The 24098-nt window shown below is 49.1% G+C and overlaps 1 protein-coding gene across 4 annotated transcripts in view; it reads right to left on the bottom strand.

The window, feature by feature from the left end:
* Positions 1-1420: 1420 nt before the first annotated feature.
* The window catches only part of LOC140410525 (uncharacterized), a 66158-nt gene continuing 43480 nt past the window's right edge, over positions 1421-24098 (bottom strand). For 2 of the 4 annotated variants that reach the window (XM_072498736.1, XM_072498738.1), the window contains one exon: positions 1421-1823. In XM_072498736.1, coding sequence (XP_072354837.1) covers positions 1550-1823 — 274 coding nt within the window. In that variant the 3' untranslated portion in view covers positions 1421-1549. Of the gene's footprint in view, positions 1824-19423; positions 20659-24098 lie in introns of those variants that run through there. The other 2 variants (XM_072498740.1, XM_072498739.1) reach the window with 2 other exon arrangements.

Below are 24098 nucleotides of genomic sequence, written 5' to 3'. Positions count from 1 at the left end.
AGTCTGGTCTTCTTTAGATGTATTCGCTGGTTAGCTCAGTTGCTATGTCTTGTCGATCCCATGTACCGAGTTATGAGAGCTGACTCTGATTCCTGCTCTGCTTCTCTGTCTCTCTGCTTCTCATCCCCTTTCTAAGGGTTTATATATTTTTCTAACAGTTATTAAGTTTTTATGACTTTATTGTAAAGTAACTTTTATTGCACTTGGATTGTAAAAGGTACCTTTACTAATTTTTCTAACACGACTAAGTATTAATTTTGAACATGACCTCATCTCATAGATCTGATTACATTCTATCCTTTGTGATGGTCAAAAATGCTTTGATTTCAATAGGGGTGTGAATTTTGGTTCCTGTCATTTCAAAAGTTTTATTATCGAATTGTGTCCCCAGCTCATAATTTTGTCTTTGATTTGGGTCTAATTTGTGTTCTTGTTTCCGGTTTTCTTTCATTTACCTGATGTCAGCAGAGCTTCACACCTATACATTGTCACCTAATTTAACTGAAAACCTCATCCATTATTTTCCATCTGCTTACTAAGATAGTTAATTTCAATGAAGGTGTGAAACATTGCTTTTAGCTGTATGCTAAATTCCACTTGGTTATGACTTGAAAGACCTGCCCGTTTTAAACATTTGTCAACTAATTCAACTGAAAACTTTATCCATTCTTTTCCAGCTACTTAAAAATAATTAACTTCAATTAAGGTGTGAAATATTACTTTTAGCTGTATACTAAAATCCTGTTTTATTTTGTTTGCTAAGCCTGCTTGACCAAGGCTATCTGCATTTTACAATCCTTCTCTGTAGCTGCTGTTAACCCTTCGTGGGGTTTTCCCCTACATTCCCTCATGTTTCTTAGATTAGGTATTGCCAGACAGCCATGTTTCAAATGACACATCTTTCCATATTTTCAATTACACCCCGTCTTGACATTTGAAACATAACTATATCTTTTAGTCAATTATCCCCCCATCCAATTTTACTGACTAACATTTATCCCCAGGGTAAACCGGTGATTATTACAGATTGGGGACCAGACCGATGCTCCCTCTGCTCCCACATGTCTCCTCCATTGCCCCCAGACTCTCAGGGACACCACCACCACAGGGCTGGTGGAGAACCGTGCTGGTGGGATCGACAGAGGCGCAGTTACCAACGCCCCCAAGCTGGTGCCCTTGCATCAAGCCGCCTCCATACGCTCCCATGCCGACCCCTCCCCCACCACTCACTTCCTGATCATGGCTATATTCGCCGCCCAGTAATAGTTACTAAAATTTGGCAGCGCCAGCCCGCCCTCTCCCCGACTCCGCTCAAGCATTACCTTCCTTACCCACGGGGTCTTGCCCGCCCAAACAAAGCCAGTGATCACTTTGTTCTTTTTTATATAAATGTTTTTTACTGGATTTTTGAATAAAGTATATTTACCGTTATGTATACAAAATAGAATACACATATATATACATGCAAGAGAAGGGAACACGCACAAAAAACAAAACAAACAACAAAAAAAGTTAGAATATAATAACTGGTCAGGTATTATGTGCTGGCTCAACAACAGCCGCTCTGTACAATTCTCAGTATTGTTTTTACCACATAAGTAGGCATCGGTTTGTGGGGGAGGGGAAACGGGGGGTACATATACATTTGGGTGCCGGGGTAAACAATTACAGAACAATTACAGAGGGCAATACGCGAATGGATCTGGTGTTGGTGTTGCCGCTTGCTTCTCCCGGACGGTTTTTGCTGCCGTTGTCGTCTCGCGATCACCTCCGCTTCAGCCGTTCGTCCCGTCTTTCGCCTGGATTTTCCTTGTTCTCTGCTCCTGTAGATGACAAATTTGTTATTGCTTCCCGTGCCCTCCTTCCGGCTGTCATTCCCTTGCCTCCCCCCCACCTCACTGGTTCTCCTCTAATGTTCCCTGTCTCCTCCCTCTCCCAGCCCCTGCCCCCCTCCCCTTCTCCTGTGGTTCGCCTTTCTTTTCTCTTAGGTTTATGTGCTATCCACCCCCCCCCCCCCCACCCCGGGTCTATTCCTCCCTCCCCCGCCCCGGCTGCTTTCCCCTGATTCCTGGCTACCTGGCTATTCTTCTGCTTGTTTGTTGGCCACAAACAGGTCTCTGACCAATTGGGTGAATGGCTCCCACGTTCTGTGGAAGCCGTCGTCTGACCCTCGGATGGTGAATTTAATTTTCTCCATTTGGAGAGATTCTGAGAGGTCGGCCAGCCAGTCTGCAGCTTTGGGTGGTGCTGCTGACCGCCAGCCGAACAGGATTCTACGGTGGGCGATCAGGGAGGCAAAGGCAAGGGTGTCCGCCCTCCTCCCCAGAAATAGATCTGGCTGGTCTGAAACCCTGAAGACCGCCACTTTCGGGCCCGGGTCCACCCTCATCCCCACTGTCATGATATTTAGATCAGCATATCATGGTGCAATCACACACACACTGATGGACATGCAGTAGGACCAACCAACACACACACACAACATCGCAGCCAATCACCAGTGAGAGCACAGGCACTATAAAAACAGGGGACACTACAGTTCCCGCTCATTCCAGCAGCAGCCAGCTCAGAGCACCGAGCTCAGAGCCTGCCACTCAGACATTCACCATGTGCTGAGTGCCTCACCCAGATAGTGATAGGACAGGGTCCACAGATCAGCTGGTAATGCATGTACCCAAGTTAGCAGTGTGCTGTTACAGTTGAGTAGTTAATAAAATTGAGTTACGCCATCTCCGGCCGTGTTGGATCGTTTGTACATCAGAACATCCAACACGACATGATACCAGAAGTAGACGCAAACCAGCGCCAGTGAGACCTACCTGCAACGTTTCAGCAATCCGCCGTCCTGCACCATGGAGAACATCAACCCGCCGCCGCTGCTCCGAATCACTGGCAATCTCGGGGTCAATTGGAAACTGTTCAAGCAGCGCTTCCAACTCTTCCTCGAGGCCACAGACAGGGAGAATGCATCGGACACCAGGAAGATTGCCCTTCTTCTCTCCACGGCGGGGCAACACGCCATCCACATCATTAACTCCCTTACATTTACGGACGGCGAGGACAAAACCAAATACAAGACGGTGCTCCTGAAGTTCGACGAACACTTCAGCGTTGAAGTAAACAAAAGCTTTGAAAGGTTCCTGCTCCAGCAGTGCTGCAGGGTAAGGATGAACCTTTCCACTCTTATTTAACACACCTCCGCATCCTCGCGCAGTCCTGCGGCTATGGGACCACCTCTGACTCCATGATACGCGACCAGATAGTTTTCGGAGTCATGTCGGACACCCTGCGCCAGCAGCTCCTTCGGGTCAAGCAACTCACCCTGGCGACTGCCGTCGAGACCTGCGTCCTGCATGAGAATGCCACAAGCCAGTACTCGCACATCCAGGCGGCCGAAACGGCGCGGCACGGGCCCCACGAGGCGGAGCGGGTCCTGACGATCGAGTACCTCTCGGACCGCGGCCTGGAGGAGGCCGACCATTTCGCGCGCTTTCCGAGGCCTCCCGCGCTTGTACGCGCCAAAAGAGGGGATGCTGAGGCAGAGGAACGCGATGCGCAGGCGCGCACGACGCAAGACCGCACCGCGCATGCGCGGTGGCACAACGAACGTACTGACGGCACGACATGCGGCAACTATGGCTCCGCCCATTTAAAGCGGCAATGTCCTGCCAAAGCACGACAATGCTGTCTGCTGTCGAGCAGCTCAGCCTGCCAACTCGTACCCGTTTAACCAGCCTCGCAGAAACATTCGGGCAATTCAACCCACGTTCACCGAGTCCGATCCCGACATCACACAGAACAGTGACATTGAGGACAGGGAGCCCTTCCGCGTTGCTGTCATTAACAAGAACAAGCTGTCCCCGAGTCGAGCGCACCAGCCGCTGTCAGTGCACAGCATTGATCCGGACGACGAGTGGTGTGCCACCCTGACGGTCAACCCGAATTCGTCGCCCACCTGAGAGACTTAATTTATGAACCTTTTCATATTGGACTCACTGACTTGTTCTGACTTACTGTTTCAGACTTTTTGCCATACTGTTTAAGATTTTGTTATTGTTTGTTAATGACATTGGTTTTGTTCTTGGTGTAACATAGTTAGTTTCTGCACCTGGCACCTTCCTGTGTATATAGTATAGCCACATGTACATATTGTTGTAAATATTGCACACACATGATTAGATGCACTCACTACACTTCTTTATTTATTATCATGTAGGCACATATTCTTTGCGAAAAGGGGGGATGTCATGATATTTAGATCAGCATATCATTGTGCAATCACACACACACTGATTGACATGCAGTAGGACCAACCAACACACACACAACATCACAGCCAATCACCAGTGAGAGCACACGCACTATAAAAACAGGGGACACTACAGTTCCCGCTCGTTCCAGCAGCAGCCAGCTCAGAGCACAGAGCTCAGAGCCTGCCACTCAGACATTCACTATGTGCTGAGTGCCTCACCCAGATAGTGATAGGACAGGGTCCACAGATTAGCTGGTAATGCACGTACCCAAGTTAGCCGTGTGCTGTTACAGTTGAGTAGTTCATAAAATTGAGTTACACCATCTACATCCGTGTTGGATCGTTTGTACATCAGAACATCCAACACGACACTCACCACTTTGGATGTTGCCTCGAATGTCCAGTACCCCGCAAGTCTGGGTCAAGACCAGAACATGTGGGCGTGGTTGGCCGGGCCTCCTTGGTACCGTTCACATCTATCCTTCACCTCCGGGAAGAACCTACTCATACGGGTTCTTGTTAAGTGGGCTCTATGCACCACTTTTAGTTGTGTCAGGCTGAGCCTTGCACACATGGAGGTGGACTTGACCCTTTGCAGTACTTCGCTCCAGAGTCCCCACCCCACCCTATTTCAATCCCCAGGTCTTCCTCCCATTTCTTTCTTGTTGCGTCCAGTACGGTGTCGGCCTTTTCTACCAGACGGCCATACATGTCGCTACAGTTCCCCTTATCTAGGATTCTTGCGTCCAGTAACTCTTCCAGTAATGTCTGTCGTGGCGGTTGTGGATACGTCCTTGTCTCCTTTTGTAGGAAGTTTTTGAGTTGCAGGTACCTTAGCTCATTCCCCCTGGCTAGCTGGAATTTCTCTGTCAGTTTGTCCATTGTTGCGACCCTGCCGTCCGTGAGAGATCACTTTGTTGACCTGTTTAAAAAAGGACCGCGGAATAAAGCTGGGGAGACATTGAAACACGAACAGGAATCTCGGGAGGACCGTCTGCACCCTCCCAGCTAATGAAAACGGGAGCGCATCCCATCTCCGAAAATCATCCTTCATTTAGTCGACTAGCCGGGACAGATTTAATTTATGCAGCCGTTCCCATTCCCGCGCCACTTGAATGCCTAGGTACCAAAAGTTTCCCCCTGCTAATCTAAACGGCAGCTCCCCAATCGCCTCTCCTGTTCCCTCGCGTGGACCGCAAGTCATATTTAGCTCATACCCCGAAAACCGGCCAAATTCCCCCAGAATCCTCATGATTTCTTCCATCTCCTCTAATGGGTCCGATACATACAGAAGCAGATCGTCTACATAGAGCAAGACTCTGTGCTCCACCCCCCCCCCCCCCCCCGCCCCCCCGGACCAGCCCCTTGAGGCTCTCAGAGCAATTGTCAACGGCTCTATAGCTAGCGTGAACAACAGTGGGGATAGGGGGCATCCCGGTTCAGTCTAAAGTAGTCCGATGTTGTCCAATTCATCCGTACATTTGTCACAGGAGCCTGATACAGCAACCTGACCCAGTCAATAAAACCCCGCCCAAATCCAAACCGCCCCAGTACCTCCCACAGATAATCACATTCTACCCGATCAAAAGCCTTTTCTGCATCCATTGCAATCACTACCTCCACCTCCCTACCTTCCAGGGGCATCCTGATCACATTTAACAACCTTATTACATTGGCCACCAACTGCCTACCCTTAACAAACCCCGTCTGGTCCTCCCCAATAACATCTGGAACACAATCCTCAATCCTGGAGGACAAAATTTTGGCCAGCAGTTGGCGTCCACATTCAACAGGGATATTGGCCTGTAGGACCCACACAGCTCCGGGTTCTTGTCCCGCTTCAGAATCAGTGAAATTGTGGCCTGTGACATCATCGGGGGTAGCACCCCTCTTTCCCTTGCCTCATTGAACATCCTCATCAACACCGGCCCCAATATCCCAGAGAACCTTTTATAAAACTCTACTGGGTACCCGTCCAGCCCCGGGGCTTTACCCGCCTGCATGGCATTCAGACCCTCCGCTATCTCTTCCAACCCGATTGGGGCCCCGAGCCCTTCTACCAGCTCCCCGTCCACCTTTGGGAAATTCAGCCCCCCCAAGAAGTGCCTCATCCCCTCTGGCCCCATAGGGGCCACCGCCCCCAACCTCATCTCTGTCCCTTGGCCCAAGTCCCTCCCTCGTCAGCAGAACATTTTCCCCCCTCCACCCCCTAGTAACATCACTCTGTAACCCAACCACTTTGATAAATTGAACATATGAACACACCCCACTGCGCTTCCGTGCGCTAGCCCGCCCAGCTAGCTTGGTGGCCCCATCCCTGGCGCCGGATAGTCTCCCACCTATTGTTCCCTCCCCACCCTCCTCCCTGCTCATACAAACATACTCCAACATCAAACAATCCCCACACATTGCCCCACAGAAAAACACCAAAATCTAAACAAGTACACTTCCATTCCCCAACAGTGCAAATGAAAACCTTAACTCACTCAGCTCTGCCACTGGTCCCAAATCAATACAGAAGGCATCACAAACAGCTTCCCCAAAACGAAAAACACTAAACTTTTTAAAGAACAGAGAAACAAAAAGAAAGAAAAAAAACCCATGAACTTTGCAGCAACGTTCAAAAGTTCTCAGTCCACCACCAGTCCTTTCCTTTTCACGAAGTGGGGGGGGGGACTTACCAGGGATAAGCCATGGGATACGGGCCGCTGGCACGGAGTCTGTCCCTGTTGCTCAGAAGGGAAGGGGGGAGAGGAGCAGAGCATTAGTAATTGGGGACTCGATAGTCAGGGGCACAGATAGGAGATTTTGTGGGAGCGAGAGAGACTCACGTTTGGTATGTTGCCTCCCAGGTGCAAGGGTACGTGATGTCTCGGATCGTGTTTTCCGGGTCCTTAAGGGGGAGGGGGAGCAGCCCCAAGTCGTGGTCCACATTGGCACTAACGACATAGATAGGAAAGGGGACAAGGATGTCAGGCAGGCTTTCAGGGAGCTAGGATGGAAGCTCAGAACGAGAACAAACAGAGTTGTTATCTCTGGGTTGTTGCCCGTGCCACGTGATAATGAGATGAGGAATAGGGAGAGAGAGCAATTAAACAGGTGGCTACAGGGGTGGTGCAGGCAGGAGGGATACAGATTTCTGGATAACTGGGGCTCTTTCTGGGGGAGGTGGGACCTCTACAGACAGGATGGTCTACATCTGAACCTGAGGGGCACAAATATCCTGGGGGGGAGATTTGTTAGTGATCTTTGGGGGGGTTTAAACTAATGCAGCAGGGGCATGGGAACCTGGATTGTAGTTTTAGGGTAAGGGAGAATGAGAGTATAGAGGTCAGGAGCACAGATTTGACGTCGCAGGAGGGGGCCAGTGTTCAGGTAGGTGGTTTGAAGTGTGTCTACTTCAATGCCAGGAGTATACGAAATAAGGTAGGGGAACTGGCAGCATGGGTTGGTACCTGGGACTTCGATGTTGTGGCCATTTCGGAGACATGAATAGAGCAGGGACAGGAATGGTTGTTGCAGGTTCCGGGGTTTAGGTGTTTTAGTAAGCTCAGAGAAGGAGGCAAAAGAGGGGGAGGTGTGGCGCTGCTAGTCAAGAACAATATTACGGTGGCGGAGAGGATGCTAGATGGGGACTCTTCTTCCGAGGTAGTATGGGCTGAGGTTAGAAACAGGAAAGGAGAGGTCACCCTGTTGGGAGTTTTCTATAGGCCTCCTAATAGTTCTAGGGATGTAGAGGAAAGGATGGCGAAGATGATTCTGGATAAGAGCGAAAGTAACAGGGTAGTTATTATGGGAGACTTTAACTTTCCAAATATTGACTGGAAAAGACATAGTTCGAGTACATTAGATGGGTCATTTTTTGTACAATGTGTGCAGGAGGGTTTCCTGACACAATATGTTGACAGGCCAACAAGAGGCGAGGCCACATTGGATTTGGTTTTGGGTAATGAACCAGGCCAGGTGTTAGATTTGGAAGTAGGTGAGCACTTTGGGGACAGTGACCACAATTCGGTGACGTTTACGTTAGTGATGGAAAGGGATAAGTATACCCCGCAGAGCTAGAGTTATAGCTGGGGGAAGGGCAATTATGATGCCATTAGACATGACTTGGGAGGGGTAGGTTGGAGAAGTAGGCTGCAAGTGTTGGGCACACTGGATATGTGGAGCTTGTTCAAGGAACAGCTACTGCGTGTTCTTGATAAGTACGTACCGGTCAGGCAGGGAGGAAGGCGTCGAGCGAGGGAACCGTGGTTTACCAAAGAAGTGGAATTTCTTGTTAAGTGGAAGGAGGAGGCCTATGTGAAGATGAGGTGTGAAGTTTCAGTTGGGGCGCTTGATAGTTACAAGGTAGCGAGGAAGGATCTAAAGAGAGAGCTAAGACGAGCAAGGAGGGGACATGAGAAGTATTTGGCAGGTAGGATCAAGGAAAACCCAAAAGCTTTTTATAGGTATGTCAGGAATAAAAGAATGACTAGGGTAAGAGTAGGGCCAGTCAAGGACAGGGATGGGAAGTTGTGTGTGGAGTCTGAAGAGATAGGCGAGATACTAAATGAATATTTTTCGTCAGCATTCACTCAGGAAAAAGAGAATGTTGTGGAGGAGAATGCTGAGACCCAGGCTATTAGAATAGATGGCATTGAGGTACGTAGGGAAGAGGTGTTGGCAATTCTGGACAGACGGAAAATAGATAAGTCCCCGGGGCCTGATGGGATTTATCCTAGGATTCTCTGGGAAGCCAGGGAAGAGATTGCTGAGCCTTTGGCTTTGATTTCTATGTCATCATTGGCTACAGGAATAGTGCCAGAGGACGGGAGGATAGCAAATGTGGTCCCTTTGTTCAACAAGGGGAGTAGAGTCAACCCCGGCAACTATAGACCGGTGAGCCTCACGTCTGTTGTGGGTAAAGTCTTGGAGGGGATTATAAGAGACAAGATTTATAATCATCTAGATAGGAATAATATGATTAGGGATAGTCAGCATGGCTTTGTGAAGGGTATTCACAAACCTTATCGAGTTCTTTGAGAAGGTGACTGAACAGGTAGACGAGGGTAGAGCAGTTGATGTGGTGTATATGGATTTCAGTAAAGCGTTTGATAAGGTTCCCTACGGTAGGCTATTGCAGAAAATACGGAGGCTGGGGATTGAGGGTGATTTAGAGATGTGGATCAGAAATTGGCTAGCTGAAAGAAGACAGAGGGTGGTGGTTGATGGGAAATGTTCAGAATGGAGTTCAGTTACAAGTGGCGTACCACAAGGATCTGTTCTGGGGCCGTTGCTGTTTGTCATTTTTATAAATGACCTAGAGGAGGGCGCAGAAGGGTGGGTGAGTAAATTTGCAGACGATGCTAAAGTCGGTGGTGTTGTCGACAGTGCGGAAGGATGTTGCAGGTTACAGAGGGACATAGATAAGCTGCAGAGCTGGGCTGAGAGGTGGCAAATGGAGTTTAATGTAGAGAAGTGTGAGATGATTCACTTTGGAAGGAATAACAGGAATGCGGAATATTTGGCTAATGGTAAAATTCTTGGAAGTGTGGATGAGCAGAGGGATCTCGGTGTCTATGTACATAGATCCCTGAAAGTTGCCACCCAGGTTGATAGGGTTGTGAAGAAGGCCTACGGTGTGTTGGCTTTTATTGGTAGAGGGATTGAGTTCCGGAGTCATGAGGTCATGTTGCAGCTGTACAAAACTCTGGTACGGCCACATTTGGAGTATAGCGTACAGTTCTGGTCACCTCATTATAGGAAGGACGTGGAAGCTTTGGAACGGGTGCAGAGGAGATTTACCAGGATGTTGCCTGGTATGGAGGAAAAATCTTATGAGGAAAGGCTGATGGACTTGAGGTTGTTTTCATTAGAGAGATGAAGGTTAAGAGGAGACTTAATAGAGGCATACAAAATGATCAGAGGGTTAGATAGGGTGGACAGTGAGAGCCTTCTCCCGTGGATGGAAATGGCTAGACTGAGGGGTAATAGATATAGGACAGAGGTCAGAGGTAGGTTCTTTACGCAAAGAGTGGTGAGGCCGTGGAATGCCCTACCTGCAACAGTAGTGAACTCGCCAACATTGAGGGCATTTAAAAGTTTATTGGATAAGCATATGTATGATAATGGCATAGTGTAGGTTAGATGGCTTTTGTTTTTTGACTTCCCATGTCGGTGCAACATCGTGGGCCAAAGGGCCTGTACTGCGCTGTATCGTTCTATATTCTATGTTCTATGTAAGTCCAGCGCGTCCTCAGGCGACTCAAAATAAAAGTGCTATTCCTCATACGTGACCCAGAGATGGGCCGGATACAACAGTCCGAACTTCACCTTTTTCTTTAAAAGGATCAACCTAATCTGGTTGAATCCTGCTCTCCTCCTGGCCACCTCCACACTCAGGTCTTGGTAGACCCGCAGGATACTGTTGTCCCACTTACAGCTCCGTGTCTGCTTGGCCCACTGTAGAATGCGCTCCTTATCCAAGTACCTGTGGAATCTCACCACCATTGCCCTCGGGGGGTCTCCCATTCGCGACTTCCTCACGAGTGCTCTGTGAGCCCAGTCCACCTCCAAGGGACAGGAGAATGCCCCATCCCCCAGCAGTTTCTCAAACATGTCTGCGATGTATGCCCCAGCGTCCGCTCCTTCGGACCCCTCCGGGAGCCCAACGATTCTCAAGTTCTGCCGGCGGGACCTATTCTCTAGGTCCTCCACCTTCTCCAGGAGCTTCTTCTGCTGGTCTCTCAGCATCCCCACCTCCAACTCCACCGCGGTTTGATGTTCCTCCAGCTCAGCCAGCGCCTTCTCCACCTTCTGGATCGCCCGATCTTGGGCGTCCAATCTAAGCTCCAGCCGCTCAATCGATTCTTTTATCGGGTCCAAGCAGCCCCGTTTCTGCTTAGCAAAGCCTTCCTGAATAACTTGCATCAGCTGCTCCGTTGACCGCTGGGTCGACAAACCAGAGGTCCGGTCCTTCGCCATGCTGTCTCCCGCTGCATCTTCACCCCAAGCCTTCTCTGTCTTTCTGTTTCTGCCTTTACGAGCACTTCTAGTCCTTCTCTCCATGCATCGATGTGGGAATTCAGTACACAATTGCCACTGTCTTCAGTTTTACAATTCAAAATCGGAGGAAAAGGTCCAGAAATCCGACCAGAGCGGGAGCCACCAAATGTGCGACTTACTCCTTCATAGCCGCCACCGGAAGTCGAAATGGAAGAAATATTGAACAGTTTATTTCTCTCAGTTTTCATCAGAGTGATTAACAAGATGGACATGATGGGTTGATTCACCGCTGCCCACCGTTGGTTGTGGGTTTCCAGATCTGGCAGAGAATGGAGCATCAGCCGAAAAACAGGATCGGCGCTGGCCACCAAACCTGTTCTGGTGCTCTGGTCCCCCGCTGGCGCCAGCAGTAAGCTGCATACCCGGCACAGCAGGACCACGTGAAACAGTGACCGGCATGGATTTTAATCTCATTAATGGGCTGGAAACCCGAATCTCCACCCCTCCGTGATGCACCAGCCCTCTCAGCCTGGAATCACGCGGGTGTGAATTGATGCAAGTATTTACAAGTGGGGTATGGGCACCAGGGCCATTGAGGGGGAGCAAGGAGGTAAGAAAGCTTCTTCAACATCTCAGATTTGCATGGGTTTCGGACTGCAGCCAGCAATGCTCACGATCTACATGGCCGCTGCTACCATTGCGGTTGTCTGGCCATTGCCAGACCAGCGAGCACCCTGCACAACAGATGCTTGCCCCAGAAGAGCAGGTTCGGCCAGTGAGGCTCAAATCCCGGCCATCCAACAGATCGAGGAGGTCTGCTTCAGGCCACGTGTCCTGTCGACACCTGTCCTTCAAGGAGCTGCCGGACCACGTATGTTGCCAACAACTCGGCTCTTCAGGGAGAACGTGAGCCACTTGTGCCAGATGGTGACACACCTGGCACTGCGCCGGCATGGAGGAGGACACCCGCTCCCGGTTGCCGTCATGGTGAGGGTCGCCCTGAACCTTTATACCTCTGGTTCATTCCAGGGCTCGAGCAGGGACCTGTATGGGATCTCGCAAGCGTCCGTACACAGGTGCCTCTGCGCTTTCGTGGATGCCCTCTGCGCCAGGCATCGGACTACATCACCTTCAACCTGGACCAGACCCAACAAGATGCCCGAGCAGCAGGATTTACTGCCATCGTTGGCATCCCAAGTTCAGAGGGTGATCTTTAGCACGCATGGCACTCTCTGAGCATCAGTTCAACAAAGGGTGCCCTTCATCAATAGGAAGAGCTGCCACTCCAGGAATGTGCAGTTGGAGTATGACCACCAGCTGCACATCATGCACGTCTGTGCCTGATACTCAGGCAGTGTGCATGATGCATACATCCTGGCGCATGCGTCGGTTCCCAGCACTTTCAAGGTGCTCCATTGGGCTAATGGCACCTGTGCAGAGGCTGCAGACCAAGGCAGAGAACCATTATAATAACGCTCTAGCAGCAACCAGGAATGTCATGGAATGGTGGATCGGAGTGCCCGATGCGCTTCCGATGTCTGGACTGCTCTGGTGGGGCATTCCGATATAGCTCCCAGAAATGATCGCTCATTTAAATAAGCGAGGGCATGATCCAGGTCACACCAGGCGGAGAGAGTCGGCCACTCCTGCCCTGCACATGGCGCAACAGGATCGGCGCTGGGTGCAATGCGGTAGGAAAATCGCAACCAACATATAATTTTCAGTAGCAACTGGTTGCAGTCACAAGACCTTTAATAGCTCAGTGAAATAACAGGATCAAACAATTCTAGATTCATCCTCTTCAGGGTTTGAGCACAGGCTAGCACTCCAATACAGTACTGAACAAGCACTGCATTATTAGAGGTGCTGTCTTTCTGCAGAGATATTAAACCAAGTCCAGAGATACCTCAGATGAATGTAAAAGATCCCATGGCATCACTTTGAAGAAGAGGAAGAGAGTTATTCCCAATATCCTGACCAATATTGATTTCTCAATAATGTTCCATAAAAACAGATTATCACATTATCACATTGCTGTTTGTATTGTTTTCTGGGTGAAAATTGACAGGCATTTTTCCTACATAACAACAGTCACTACACTTCAAAAAAGTTGTGAAGTACGTTGAGATTCACAGAACAGAATCGCTACAATGCAGAAGAAGGCCATTCAGCCCATCTGAAAGAGCACCCTACCTAGTCTCACTCCACACTCTATCTCAGTAAGTCCACCTAACCTGCACATCTTTGGACTGTGGGAGGAAAGCAGAGCACCCGGAGGAAACCCACGCACACACGGAGAGAAAGTGCGAACTCCACACAGACATCACCCAAGGCCGGAATTGAACCCGGGTCCCGGACGCTGTGAGGTAGCAGTGCTAACCACTGGAGCAATGGTGAAGCAGAGGGTCCCAGGTGAAAGATACTGCTGGTTGTCAGTCTCTCACCCTCTCCAATTCCTTTTGGATATTACATGAGATGGATGATATCCTGGACCCAGGTGGCCAGACGCTGGATGAGGCAGCAGCCTCAACAGAGGCTTGAGATGGGGGCCCATATGCAGGGTCCGCCCCACACCCTGAGCACCCGGCTGCCCATGTGGCCAGGGCGGGGCCCAGAGGGGAAGGCTGGAGACGGCCCACGCAGTTCAGGCATCGCTGGTCTTTCGAACAGATGACAGATAGCATGTCCTGCAGAAGTCTCCGCCTCAACAAGGGGACAGCACGGCACCTCTGCCATGTCCTTGCGGACTTGTCAGCACGTGGAGCAGGATGCCCGTTCCCAGTGGCCATCAAGGTCACCGCAGTCTGAACTTCTACGCCTCAGGGTCACTCCAGGGCTTGAGCAGGGATTTGTGCGGCATCTCACAAGCTACAGCCCACAAGTGCATCCGTGAAGCCATGGACGCCCTGTTTGACCTGGAAGCAAACTAGATAAACTTTGACTTGGACCATGCCCAACAAGGTGTCCGGGCAGCAGGATTCTCTGCCATCGGCGGGATGCCCCAGGTCCGGGGGTAATAGATGGCATGCATGTCACCTTGCGCGCACAGGGCCGACTGGGAGTGCCCTTCATCACCAGGAAGGGGTTCCACTTCTTGAACATCTAGCTCATGTGCGACCACCCCATGAAGGTCATACATGTGTGTGCACGATTCCCCAGGAGTGTGCACGACAGCGACATCCTGGAGCAATCGGACATCCCCGGTCTTTTTGAGGACCACTCCAGGATGGCCTGTTGGCTCTTGGGGGATAAAGGCTACCCACTGAGGACATTGCTATTGACGCCAGTATGGTGGCCGGAGACCAATGCAGCACCCCAATACAGCGAAACCAATGTGCCCACCCGGCCTGTGATTGAGCGGTGCATCGGACTCCTCAAAATGAGGTTCCAATGCCTCGACCGCTCTGGTTTTGCACTGCAGTACCTCTCTCTCTCCCACCCCCCCAAAAAGGGTCACCCACTTTGTGGTGGTCTACTGCACCCTCCACAGCTTGGCACAGCAGCAGGGCAACATGCTGCCACTGAGGAGGAGGGGCTGGAGGACAAGCCAGAGGATGGAGGACAGGCGGCAGCGGCGAGGGTCCAGCAAGCTCAGAGGGCCAGGGAGGCCCTCATCCTCACCCACCTAAAAGGACGTGGCTTAATCCATCATCCACCCCTCCCTCCCCTCCCTCCCCCACCCATTACAACCCCCCGCCACCCTGTACCACCCTCCCAGGATCTGTGTGAACACCCTAGGGTGATGGGACCGTGTCAGTACTGTCAGCGGGTCACTATTTGTAGCAGGGGGGGTGATGATAACCTGTTGAGAGCTGAGCACTGGTGTTCCTCAATCTATACCACAGTCTGACTCCTGTCTGTCTGTTAAGTGCTAGCTCACACCCATCACTAAAGGTGCCACCATTTTGAAAGGGTGCCCGTTCTGTAAGAACAAAGAACAAAGAAATGTACAGCACAGGAACAGGCCCTTCAGCCCTCCAAGCCTGCGCCGACCATGCTGCCCGTCTAAACTAAAATCTTCTGCACTTCCGGAGTCCGTATCCCTCTATTCCCATCCTATTCATGTATTTGTCAAGATGCCCCTTAAAAGTCACTATCGTCCCTGCTTCCACCACCTCCTCCGGCAGCGAGTTCCAGGCACCCACTACCCTCTGTGTAAAAAACTTCCCTCGTACATCTCCTCTAAACCTTGCCCCTCGCACCTTAAACCTATGCCCCCTAGTAATTGACACCTCTACCCTGGGGAAAAGCCTCTGACTATCCACTCTGTCTATGCCCCTCATAATTTTGTAGACCTCTATCAGGTCGCCCCTCAACCTCCGTCGTTCCAGTGAGAACAAACCGAGTTTATTCAACCTCTCCTCATAGCTAATGCCCTCCATACCAGGCAACATCCTGGTAAATCTCTTCTGCACCCTCTCTAAAGCCTCCACATCCTTCTGGTAGTGTGGCGACAAGAATTCAACACTATACTCCAAGTGTGGCCTAACTAAGGTTCTATACAGCTACAACATGACTTGCCAATTTTTATACTCAATGCCCCGGCCAATGAAGGCAAGCATGCCCTAAGCCTTCTTGACTACCTTCTCCACCTGTGTTGCCCCATTCAGTGACCTGTGGACCTGTACACCTAGATCTCTCTGACTGTCAATACTCTTGAGGGTTCTACCATTCACTATATATTCCCTAACTGCATTAGACCTTCCAAAATGCATTACCTCACATTTGTCCGGATTAAACTGCACCTGCCATCTCTCCGCCTCCTCATCGCTATCCGCAATTCCACCAACCATTGTGTCGTCTGCAAACTTACTAATCAGACCAGTTACATTTTCCTCCAAATCATTTATATATATTATGAACAGCAAAGGTCCCAGCACTGATCCCTGCGGAACACCACTCATCACAGCCTCCAATCAGAAAAGAGGGAGAGCCAGATGGACCACTCTGCCCTGTCCCCAACATTACTACTCTCTGCCCTCTATGACCTAACCAGTTCTGTATCCATCTTGCCAGCTCACCCCTGATCCCGTGTGACTTCACCTTTTGTACCAGTCTGCCATGAGGGACGTTGTCAAAGGCCTTAATGAAGTCCATGTAGACAACATCCACTGCCCTATCTGCATCAATCATCTTTGTGATCTCCGCGAAAAACTCTATCAAGTTAGTGAGACACGACCTCCCCTTCACAAAACCGTGCTGCTTCTTGCTAATACGTCCATTGCTTCCAAATGGGAGTAGATCCTGTCTCGAAGAATTCTCTCCAGTAATTTCCCTACCACTGACGTAAGGCTCACCGGCCTGTAGTTCCCTGGAATATCCTTGCTACCCTTCTTAAACAAAGGAACAACATTGGCTGTTCTCCAGTCCTCCGGGACATCACCTGAAGACAGTGATGATCCAAAGATTTCTGTCAGGGCCTCAGTAATTTCCTCTCTTGCCTCCTTCAGTATTCTGGGGTAGATCCCATCAGGCCCTGGGGACTTATCCACCTTAATATTTTTCAAGACGCCCAACACCTCGTCTTTTTGGATCTCACTGTGGCCCAGACTATCTACACACCCTTTTCCAGACTTACCATCCATCAATTCCTTCTCTTTGGTGAATACTGATGCAAAGTATGCATTTAGTACCTCGCCCATTTCCTCTGGCTCCACACATAGATTCCCTCACCAGTCCTTCAGTGGGCCAACCCTTTCCCTTGCTACCCTCTTGCTTTTTATGTACGTGTAAAAAGCCTTGGGATTTTCCTTAACCCTATTTGCCAATGACTTTTCATGACCCCTTTTAGCCCTCCTGGCTCCTTGCTTAAGTTCCTTCCTACTTTCCTTATATTCCAGCCTTCTAGCCCTGACAAATGCCTCCTTTTTCTTTTTGAAGAGGCTGGACAATATCTGTCGTTATCCAAGGTTCCCGAAATTTGCCATATTTATCCTTCTTCCGCACAGGAACATGCCGGTCCTGAATTCCTTTCAACTGACATTTGAAAGCCTCCCACATGTCAGATGTTGATTTACCCTCAAACATCCGCCCCCAATCTAGGTTCTTCAGTTCCCGCCTAATATTGTTATAATTATCCTTCCCCCAATTTAGCACATTAATCCTAGGACCACTCTTATCCTTGTCCACCAGCACTTTTAAACTTACTGAATTGTGGTCACTGTTCCCGAAATGCTCCCCTACTGAAACTTCTACCACCTGGCCATGCTCATTCACCAATACCAGGTCCAGTATAGCCCCTTCCCTAGTTGGACTATCTACATATTGTTTTAAGAAGCTCTCCTGGATGCTCCTTACAAACTCTGCCCCGCCCAAGCCCCGAGCACTAAGTGAGTCCCAGTCAATATTGGGGAAGTTAAAGTCTCCCATCACAACAACTCTGTTGTTTTTACTCCTTTCCAAAATCTGTCTACCTATCTGCTCCTCTATCTTCCGCTGGCTGTTGGGTGGCCTGTGGTGCACCCTTCTTATTCCTGATCTCTACCCATATAGCCTTGCTGCCCTCTGAGGTGTCCTCCCGCAGTACAGCTGTGATATTCTCCCTAACCAGTAGTGCAACTCCTCCACCCCTTTTACATCCCCCTCTATCCAGCCTGAAACATCTAAATCCTGGAACGTTTAGCGGCCAATCCTGTCCTTCCCTCAACCAGGTCTCTGTAATGGCAACAACATCATAGTTCCAAGTACTAATCCAAGCTCTAAGTTCATCTGCGTTACATGTTATACTTCTTGCATTAAAATATATGCACTTCAGGCCACCAGTCCCGCTGTTTTCAGCAACATCTCCCTGTCTGCTCTTCCTCAGAGCCATATTGGCCCTTTTCCCTAGTTCTCCCTAGTTCACCCTCAATTTTATCACCTTCTGACCTATTTCTCTGGTACCCACACCTTATTAGCTTGAGGTTCACCCACACCTGCCACCCACGGACAATGCATCCCCCCCCCCCCACCCCCACCCCCCCCCCACCCCTCCCAAAGTGAGCACACCCCTCTATATGGTCACTGAGGACCCCCTTTTCAGGCCTACCCACCCCCCTTTCGGGCCCACCATCTTTCAGGACCCCACCCTTCATATCTTCCTCATCCCCTTCTTTCATGGGCATGGCCCTCTCAGGTAGTGCCACCCTGGCAGTGCCCTTTCCATCCAGGCAGTGTCACCCAGGAACCCTGGAAGTGCCAGGGTGGCAGTGCTAAGGTGCCCCGGTGCAAGAGGGAGAGCCAGATGGACCACCCTGCCTTGTCCCCAACTACCCAGGGGTCTCTAGTGGCCTGTGAGACCCCCTCGGTGCCTTTACACCTGGTCCAGTTTGTGTTGATCAATACTAAGCGGGGACGGTCGAGGCCTCACTGGGGGGGCTTTTAGTTTCCGGGCGAGATCCAGATTGCGACGTCTTGTTAGGTTCGGTTGAATATTGCGAGACGTCTCGAGCGTCACGAATCCCACAATAATAATAATAATCTTTATTGGTGTCACAAGTAGGCTTACATTAACGCTGCAATGAAGTTACTGTGAAAATCCCCTAGTCGCCACACTTCGGCGTCTGTTCGGGTACACAGAAGGAGAATTCAGAATGTCCAATTCACCTAACAGCACGTCTTTTGGGACTTGTGGAAGGAAACCGGAGCACCCGGAGGAAACCCATGCAGACACGGGGAGAACGTGCAGACTCCGCACAGACCGTGACCCAAGCCGGGAATCGAACCTGGGACCCTGGAGCTGTGAAGCAACTGTGCTAACCACTGTGCTAAATCCTGCGGCAATACAGCAAGTTGGGCACGACAAGGAGAGTAAATTATGTCCAGAAGCTGTTCATTGATGTGTGATTGCATCCACATTGAATTAAGTTTATTGCCACAGATATTCAACAGTTGATTAATGGGAAATAGCATACCTGGCGTCTAAAACTCTGCCAACAATAGTGCCACATCCAGCCCAAAACTCTGAGCATATGAGTAGCTGGTGGCTATTTAGCCAAGCCACTTCATTCAAATCAATGATCAGCTTTAAACAGTAAAGCATGGTTATGGTTCAATGGCATTGCATCGCTTATCTGTCCACCCATGACATTGTAGATCTATCTTACCACCTGAACAATGAGATGCACAGGAGGCAGATATCTAACAATAGGAATTGTAGTAAATCTATTTGCACTGAACAGGATAAAATAGTAAACAATTTCAAAATAATAATAATAATAATCTTTATTAGTGTCACAAGTAGGCTTACATTATCACTGCAATGAAGTTACTGTGAAAATCTCCTAGTCGCCACACTCCGGCGCCTGTTCGGGTGCACTGAGGGAGAATTCAGAATGTTCAATTTACCTAACAAGCACGTCTTTCGGGACTTGTGGGAGGAAACCGGAGCACCCGGAGGAAACCCACACAGACACGGGGAGAGCATACAGACTCCGCTTAGACAGTGTCCCAAGATGGGAATCGAACTCGGGTCCCCGGCGCTGTGAAGCAACAGTGCTAACCACTGGACGTTGTGTTGTATTGAGAGCTTGAATATAGCCACAAATAAACATACAAAGTACTGACTGGTTTAACTATTTTAAGTTCAAAAGTAGATGTAAAAAGCCCATGTGCCACTCTTTAAAGATGCTATTAACTGGTTCTTCTAAAACATTTCTCAAGATTCTTCTTCAATCCTATTTGAGCAAACTGCATACTGATAGTGTGTGTTGACAGTGCTGTGATTAGAATCTGGACCTCAATTATTTCCTCTGCAAAGTGACTGTTAAAATGTAGAAAGCATCTTAATGTGGAAATGATCTGGTTCAATTTATGGGCATATCAAGAAATTTAAGAATCCTGAACAGAAACAATACTAGCACATGCAAGTATTAACTTTTAGTGAAAATAAAGTAGCAATAAGTAATTTGATGCTTAAAGTAGTGTTGCAACGTGCTTAATGTGTATAAAGAACTCAGTTAACCCGTAAATTGTAGATAATATCTCCTAAACCCAGAGTGACAGAAATAATTTGCAGTGATAAAAATATTGATATTTTGCATTAAATGCTTTCTGTGTCTTATTTAGAATAATATGCATAACTTGCAAATAGTATAATAACATTTGGCTTGATGCAGTAATAAAATTGAATTATTTTATCCTCGGTATTACTGAGTTCAGTTACTCAATTAGCTCTCTATAGTCTTCAACTGCATGAAACATATCCAAACATCAGGAAGAAGCAGGATTTTTTAAAAAGAGCGTGTCTCTTTTGTTTATATTGATGCAGCAACAAGCTAAATGAGAGGAAACAGTACACGATGGTCTATGCAATGCATGTGAAGATCAGACACTAGCTAGGCAAGTTGCACTGGTAGTTTCACTTTCTTCTGTATACGGCAGTTTTTATTTTTCGATGGGTGAAGCCACTGGATTGAACTGAGTTTGGCAGTCTTGGTGCCCTAATGCAAGAGGAAAAATGGAGAGCATCTATTTCAGCAAATTGGAACTCAGTAATTCCCTACAAGTTACAGAGGGACAGTTTAGTTGCCTGCTTGCAGGTTTTGTTTAAAGATGGTGGTTAGTTGCTTTAAAGTCCCATCATCTCCTGAAGTATGCCGGGTCCTCTGCCTCAGCTTCTTTCCAATAGAAGTCAGGAAGAAATTACCGAAATATTTAATTTGACTATTTCTGACATTTGAAAAATGCATTCTGCAAATGCAAAGCTAATGAAGCAATATCTGCCCCACCAGTAATTATTATTTTGAAGAAGGACGTCTGGTAATTAATCTAGGACATAGGAGCAGGAGATGGCCAGTTGTCCCTTTGAGCCTCCTCTGCCATTCAATAAGATCGTGACTGATCCAATTGTGGCCTCAACTCCACTTTCCTGTTTGCCCTCCATACGCCTTGACACACTTGTCAATCAAAAATCTACTTAACTCATCCTTGAATAAATTCAATGCTGAATGACCTCCAGAGGGAAACATTTCTCTTCATCTGTCTTGAAAGGGAGACCTCTTATTCTAAAACTTTTTCCCTAGTTCTAGCCTCCCCCATAAGAGGAAATATCCTCCCAGCACCCACCTTATCAAGCTTCCTCATAATCTTAGATATTTAATTAAGATCACCTCAGGCCCAACCTGTTCAGCTTTCTTGATATTGCTTTTTATTGAAAAAAATGTTTTTCTCCAATTAAGGGGCAATTTAGCATGGCCAATCCACCTAGCCTGCACATCTTTGGGTTCTGGGGGGTGAGACCCACGCAAACATAGGGAGAATGTGCAAACTCCAGGTTGGGATCGAACCCAGGTCCTTGGCGCCCTGAGGCAGCAGTGCTAACCACTGCACCACCTTGTCACCCTTCTTCATATTATAAACTCTTCATTGCAGAAATGAGTGAAGTGAACCTTCTTTGAACTACTTCTGATGCAATTATATCCTTGTTCCAATGGGGAAACCAAAGGTCTACACAGTATTCCTGATACAGTCTCACAATACCCTGTACAGCAGCAGTAAAACATCCTTAGTTTTATATTCCATTTCCCTTTCAATACACGGTACTATTCTCTTTGCCTTTCTAATCACTCACTGTACCTGGATACCAACTTTTTGTGATTCAAGCACCAGGATGCCCAGATCCTGCCCTGCCCCACCGCCGGCTGCCATATTTTTCAGCGCCCTTTTTCAGGCAAGGGCAGGGTTTACGCCATGCCAGTCGGGGGCCTTTGGCAGCGCTCGCCCCCCCAGGCAATTCTCCGGGCCCCGATGGGCCGAGCAGCCGTCCGCTTTTGGCCAGTCCCGCCGGCGTGGGTTACGCATGATCCCACAGGGCAGGACCTGGCAGGTAAGTCGGCAGGGGCGGTCCTTGTGGGGCGTGGGGGGATCCGACCCCGGGGGGGGCCCCCACGGTGGCCTGGCCCGCGATCGGGGCCCACCGATCTGTGGGTGGGCCTGTTCCGTGGGAGCACTTCTTCCTTCCGCGCCGGCCCCTGTAGGGCTCCGCCATGGCCGCCGCGGAGAAGAGAACCCCCCGCGCACATGCACCAAAATACGATGGCCGATCAACGCATGCGGGGAATCACGCCGTCGGTTCCCGCATGCACGAGATCACAACGGCCGTTCCACGCATTCGCGCGCGAACTCACGCAGTCCCTTCGGTGCCGGCTGGACCGGCGCCAACCCCTCCGCCATCCACCTAGCCCCCGAGACAGGTGAAAATTCCTTACTTTGGGGGTCCGTTGACGCCGGAGTCGTTGGCGCCAGTTAGCCCACCTCCCTTTGACAACTTACTTTCCCATCTATCTTAGTGTCTTCAGCAAATTTAGCTAACATATATTCAGTCCCTTCACCTAAATCGCTGATATTGATTATAAATGGTTGAGGCCCCTGAACTGATCCCTGCGGCACTCCATTGGTCACAACTTGTCAACCCAAAAAAGACCAATTTATTGCTATTGTCTGCTCCCTCTTAGCTAACCAATCCTTTATCCATGCTTATATGCTACCCTTACATCTTGAGTTCTTATTTTGTGTAGTATCCTTTGTGGCACCTCATCTTTTAGAAGGTTGGAAATCCAAGTCATCACATCTATAGGTTCCGACCTTGTTTATTATTTCCCCAAGGTATTCAAATAAATTAGTGAAACACAATTTCTGAAAACCATGTGGACTCTGCTAATCTGAGAATGATCTTGCACATATCCTGTTATACGCTCCTCAACAATGGATTCCAGCAATTTCCCCATGACAGATTGTAGGCTAACTGGTCTATAGTTTTGTGCTTTCTCTCTCCCTCCTTTCTTAAATAAAATTTTACATTTTCTATTTCCCAATCTGCTTGGACCTTTCCAAAACCTAACGAATTTTGGAAGATTATTACCAGGATTCTCTGGGTCTGCCTGTTAGAATCGGGATTCGCGATTGGCCGCAGAACAGCGCGTTGGGCCAAAATGGGGATTCACCCCAGGTGGCAGACCTATTACGAGTCTGCACGCCTGCCCCGTTGGCCTTAGCGGGTTTCCCGACGTCCCCATCGAACTTCCCACCCCATCCGATGGGACCTCGCAAATAGTTCTTAAAGCTATTTTACTTCTCATTGACAGGCAGGACGCACCATTCACCAGCCAGCTGGGATACTCCAGCCACCACCCCCTCCCCCAGCCGAGAATTCCGCTGGCATGAAATGGTGCAAGTATTGAGGAACGTGGACCTGGTGGCTTGCAGTCCAAGGGATGGCAAGGTGGTAAGTACTCTCTCAATAATTGCCACCAGGGTGCCAAGAGGGGTCCTTCATGAGAAGTGGGGGTTAGGGGGGGCTTGTGCTGGGGTGGAGGGGCACTGACTCTTCATTTCATTGCTCTCCCCATCTGTAGCCAATAAACCCTTTAAACAGTCAGCCAACATGTAAAAATTAAAGGTTTCTTGTAATAAAGTGAAAGTGTTCTCCTCTGTACCCCTAAACCCTTCAAAGGTCCGTCAGTATGCCAGGTTTAAAAGTCTGTGAGGTGAAGGTAAAGGTAATCCCTCTGAATCTGTTTTCACACATTCAATTTAATAGCCCTTAAGTCTGTGTCAATGCCTAGAAGGCTAAAAGTGTTGATCTGCATTGTTTACATTCAATGTCATGCCCCATTGCCTGCTGAAAGCTTTCTGACTGAGAGGTCGAGGCAGTTTTGGGGGGCAGATTCAGACTGTTTATTTATAGCAGGTGTTTTCCTAACCAGTTTTTTTTAATGAGTCTGCCTCTTTGTCTCAATTTCTCCCTAGATAGTGCAGCTGTGGGAGTTGCCTTGACACCCTGGCGGCAATTGTTGGGAGTGTACCTACCACCTTGCCACCGCTTGGACTGTGAGATGATTGTTTTTTGTACCTTTTCCCTGGCGATGGTGGTTGAGTTCCA

The sequence above is a fragment of the Scyliorhinus torazame genome, chromosome 4 (genome assembly GCF_047496885.1).
Source record: "Scyliorhinus torazame isolate Kashiwa2021f chromosome 4, sScyTor2.1, whole genome shotgun sequence".
Classification (NCBI taxonomy): Eukaryota; Metazoa; Chordata; class Chondrichthyes; order Carcharhiniformes; family Scyliorhinidae; genus Scyliorhinus; species Scyliorhinus torazame.
Note: the sequence above shows the minus strand (reverse complement) of the source record. Positions and strands in the feature narration are given on the sequence as shown.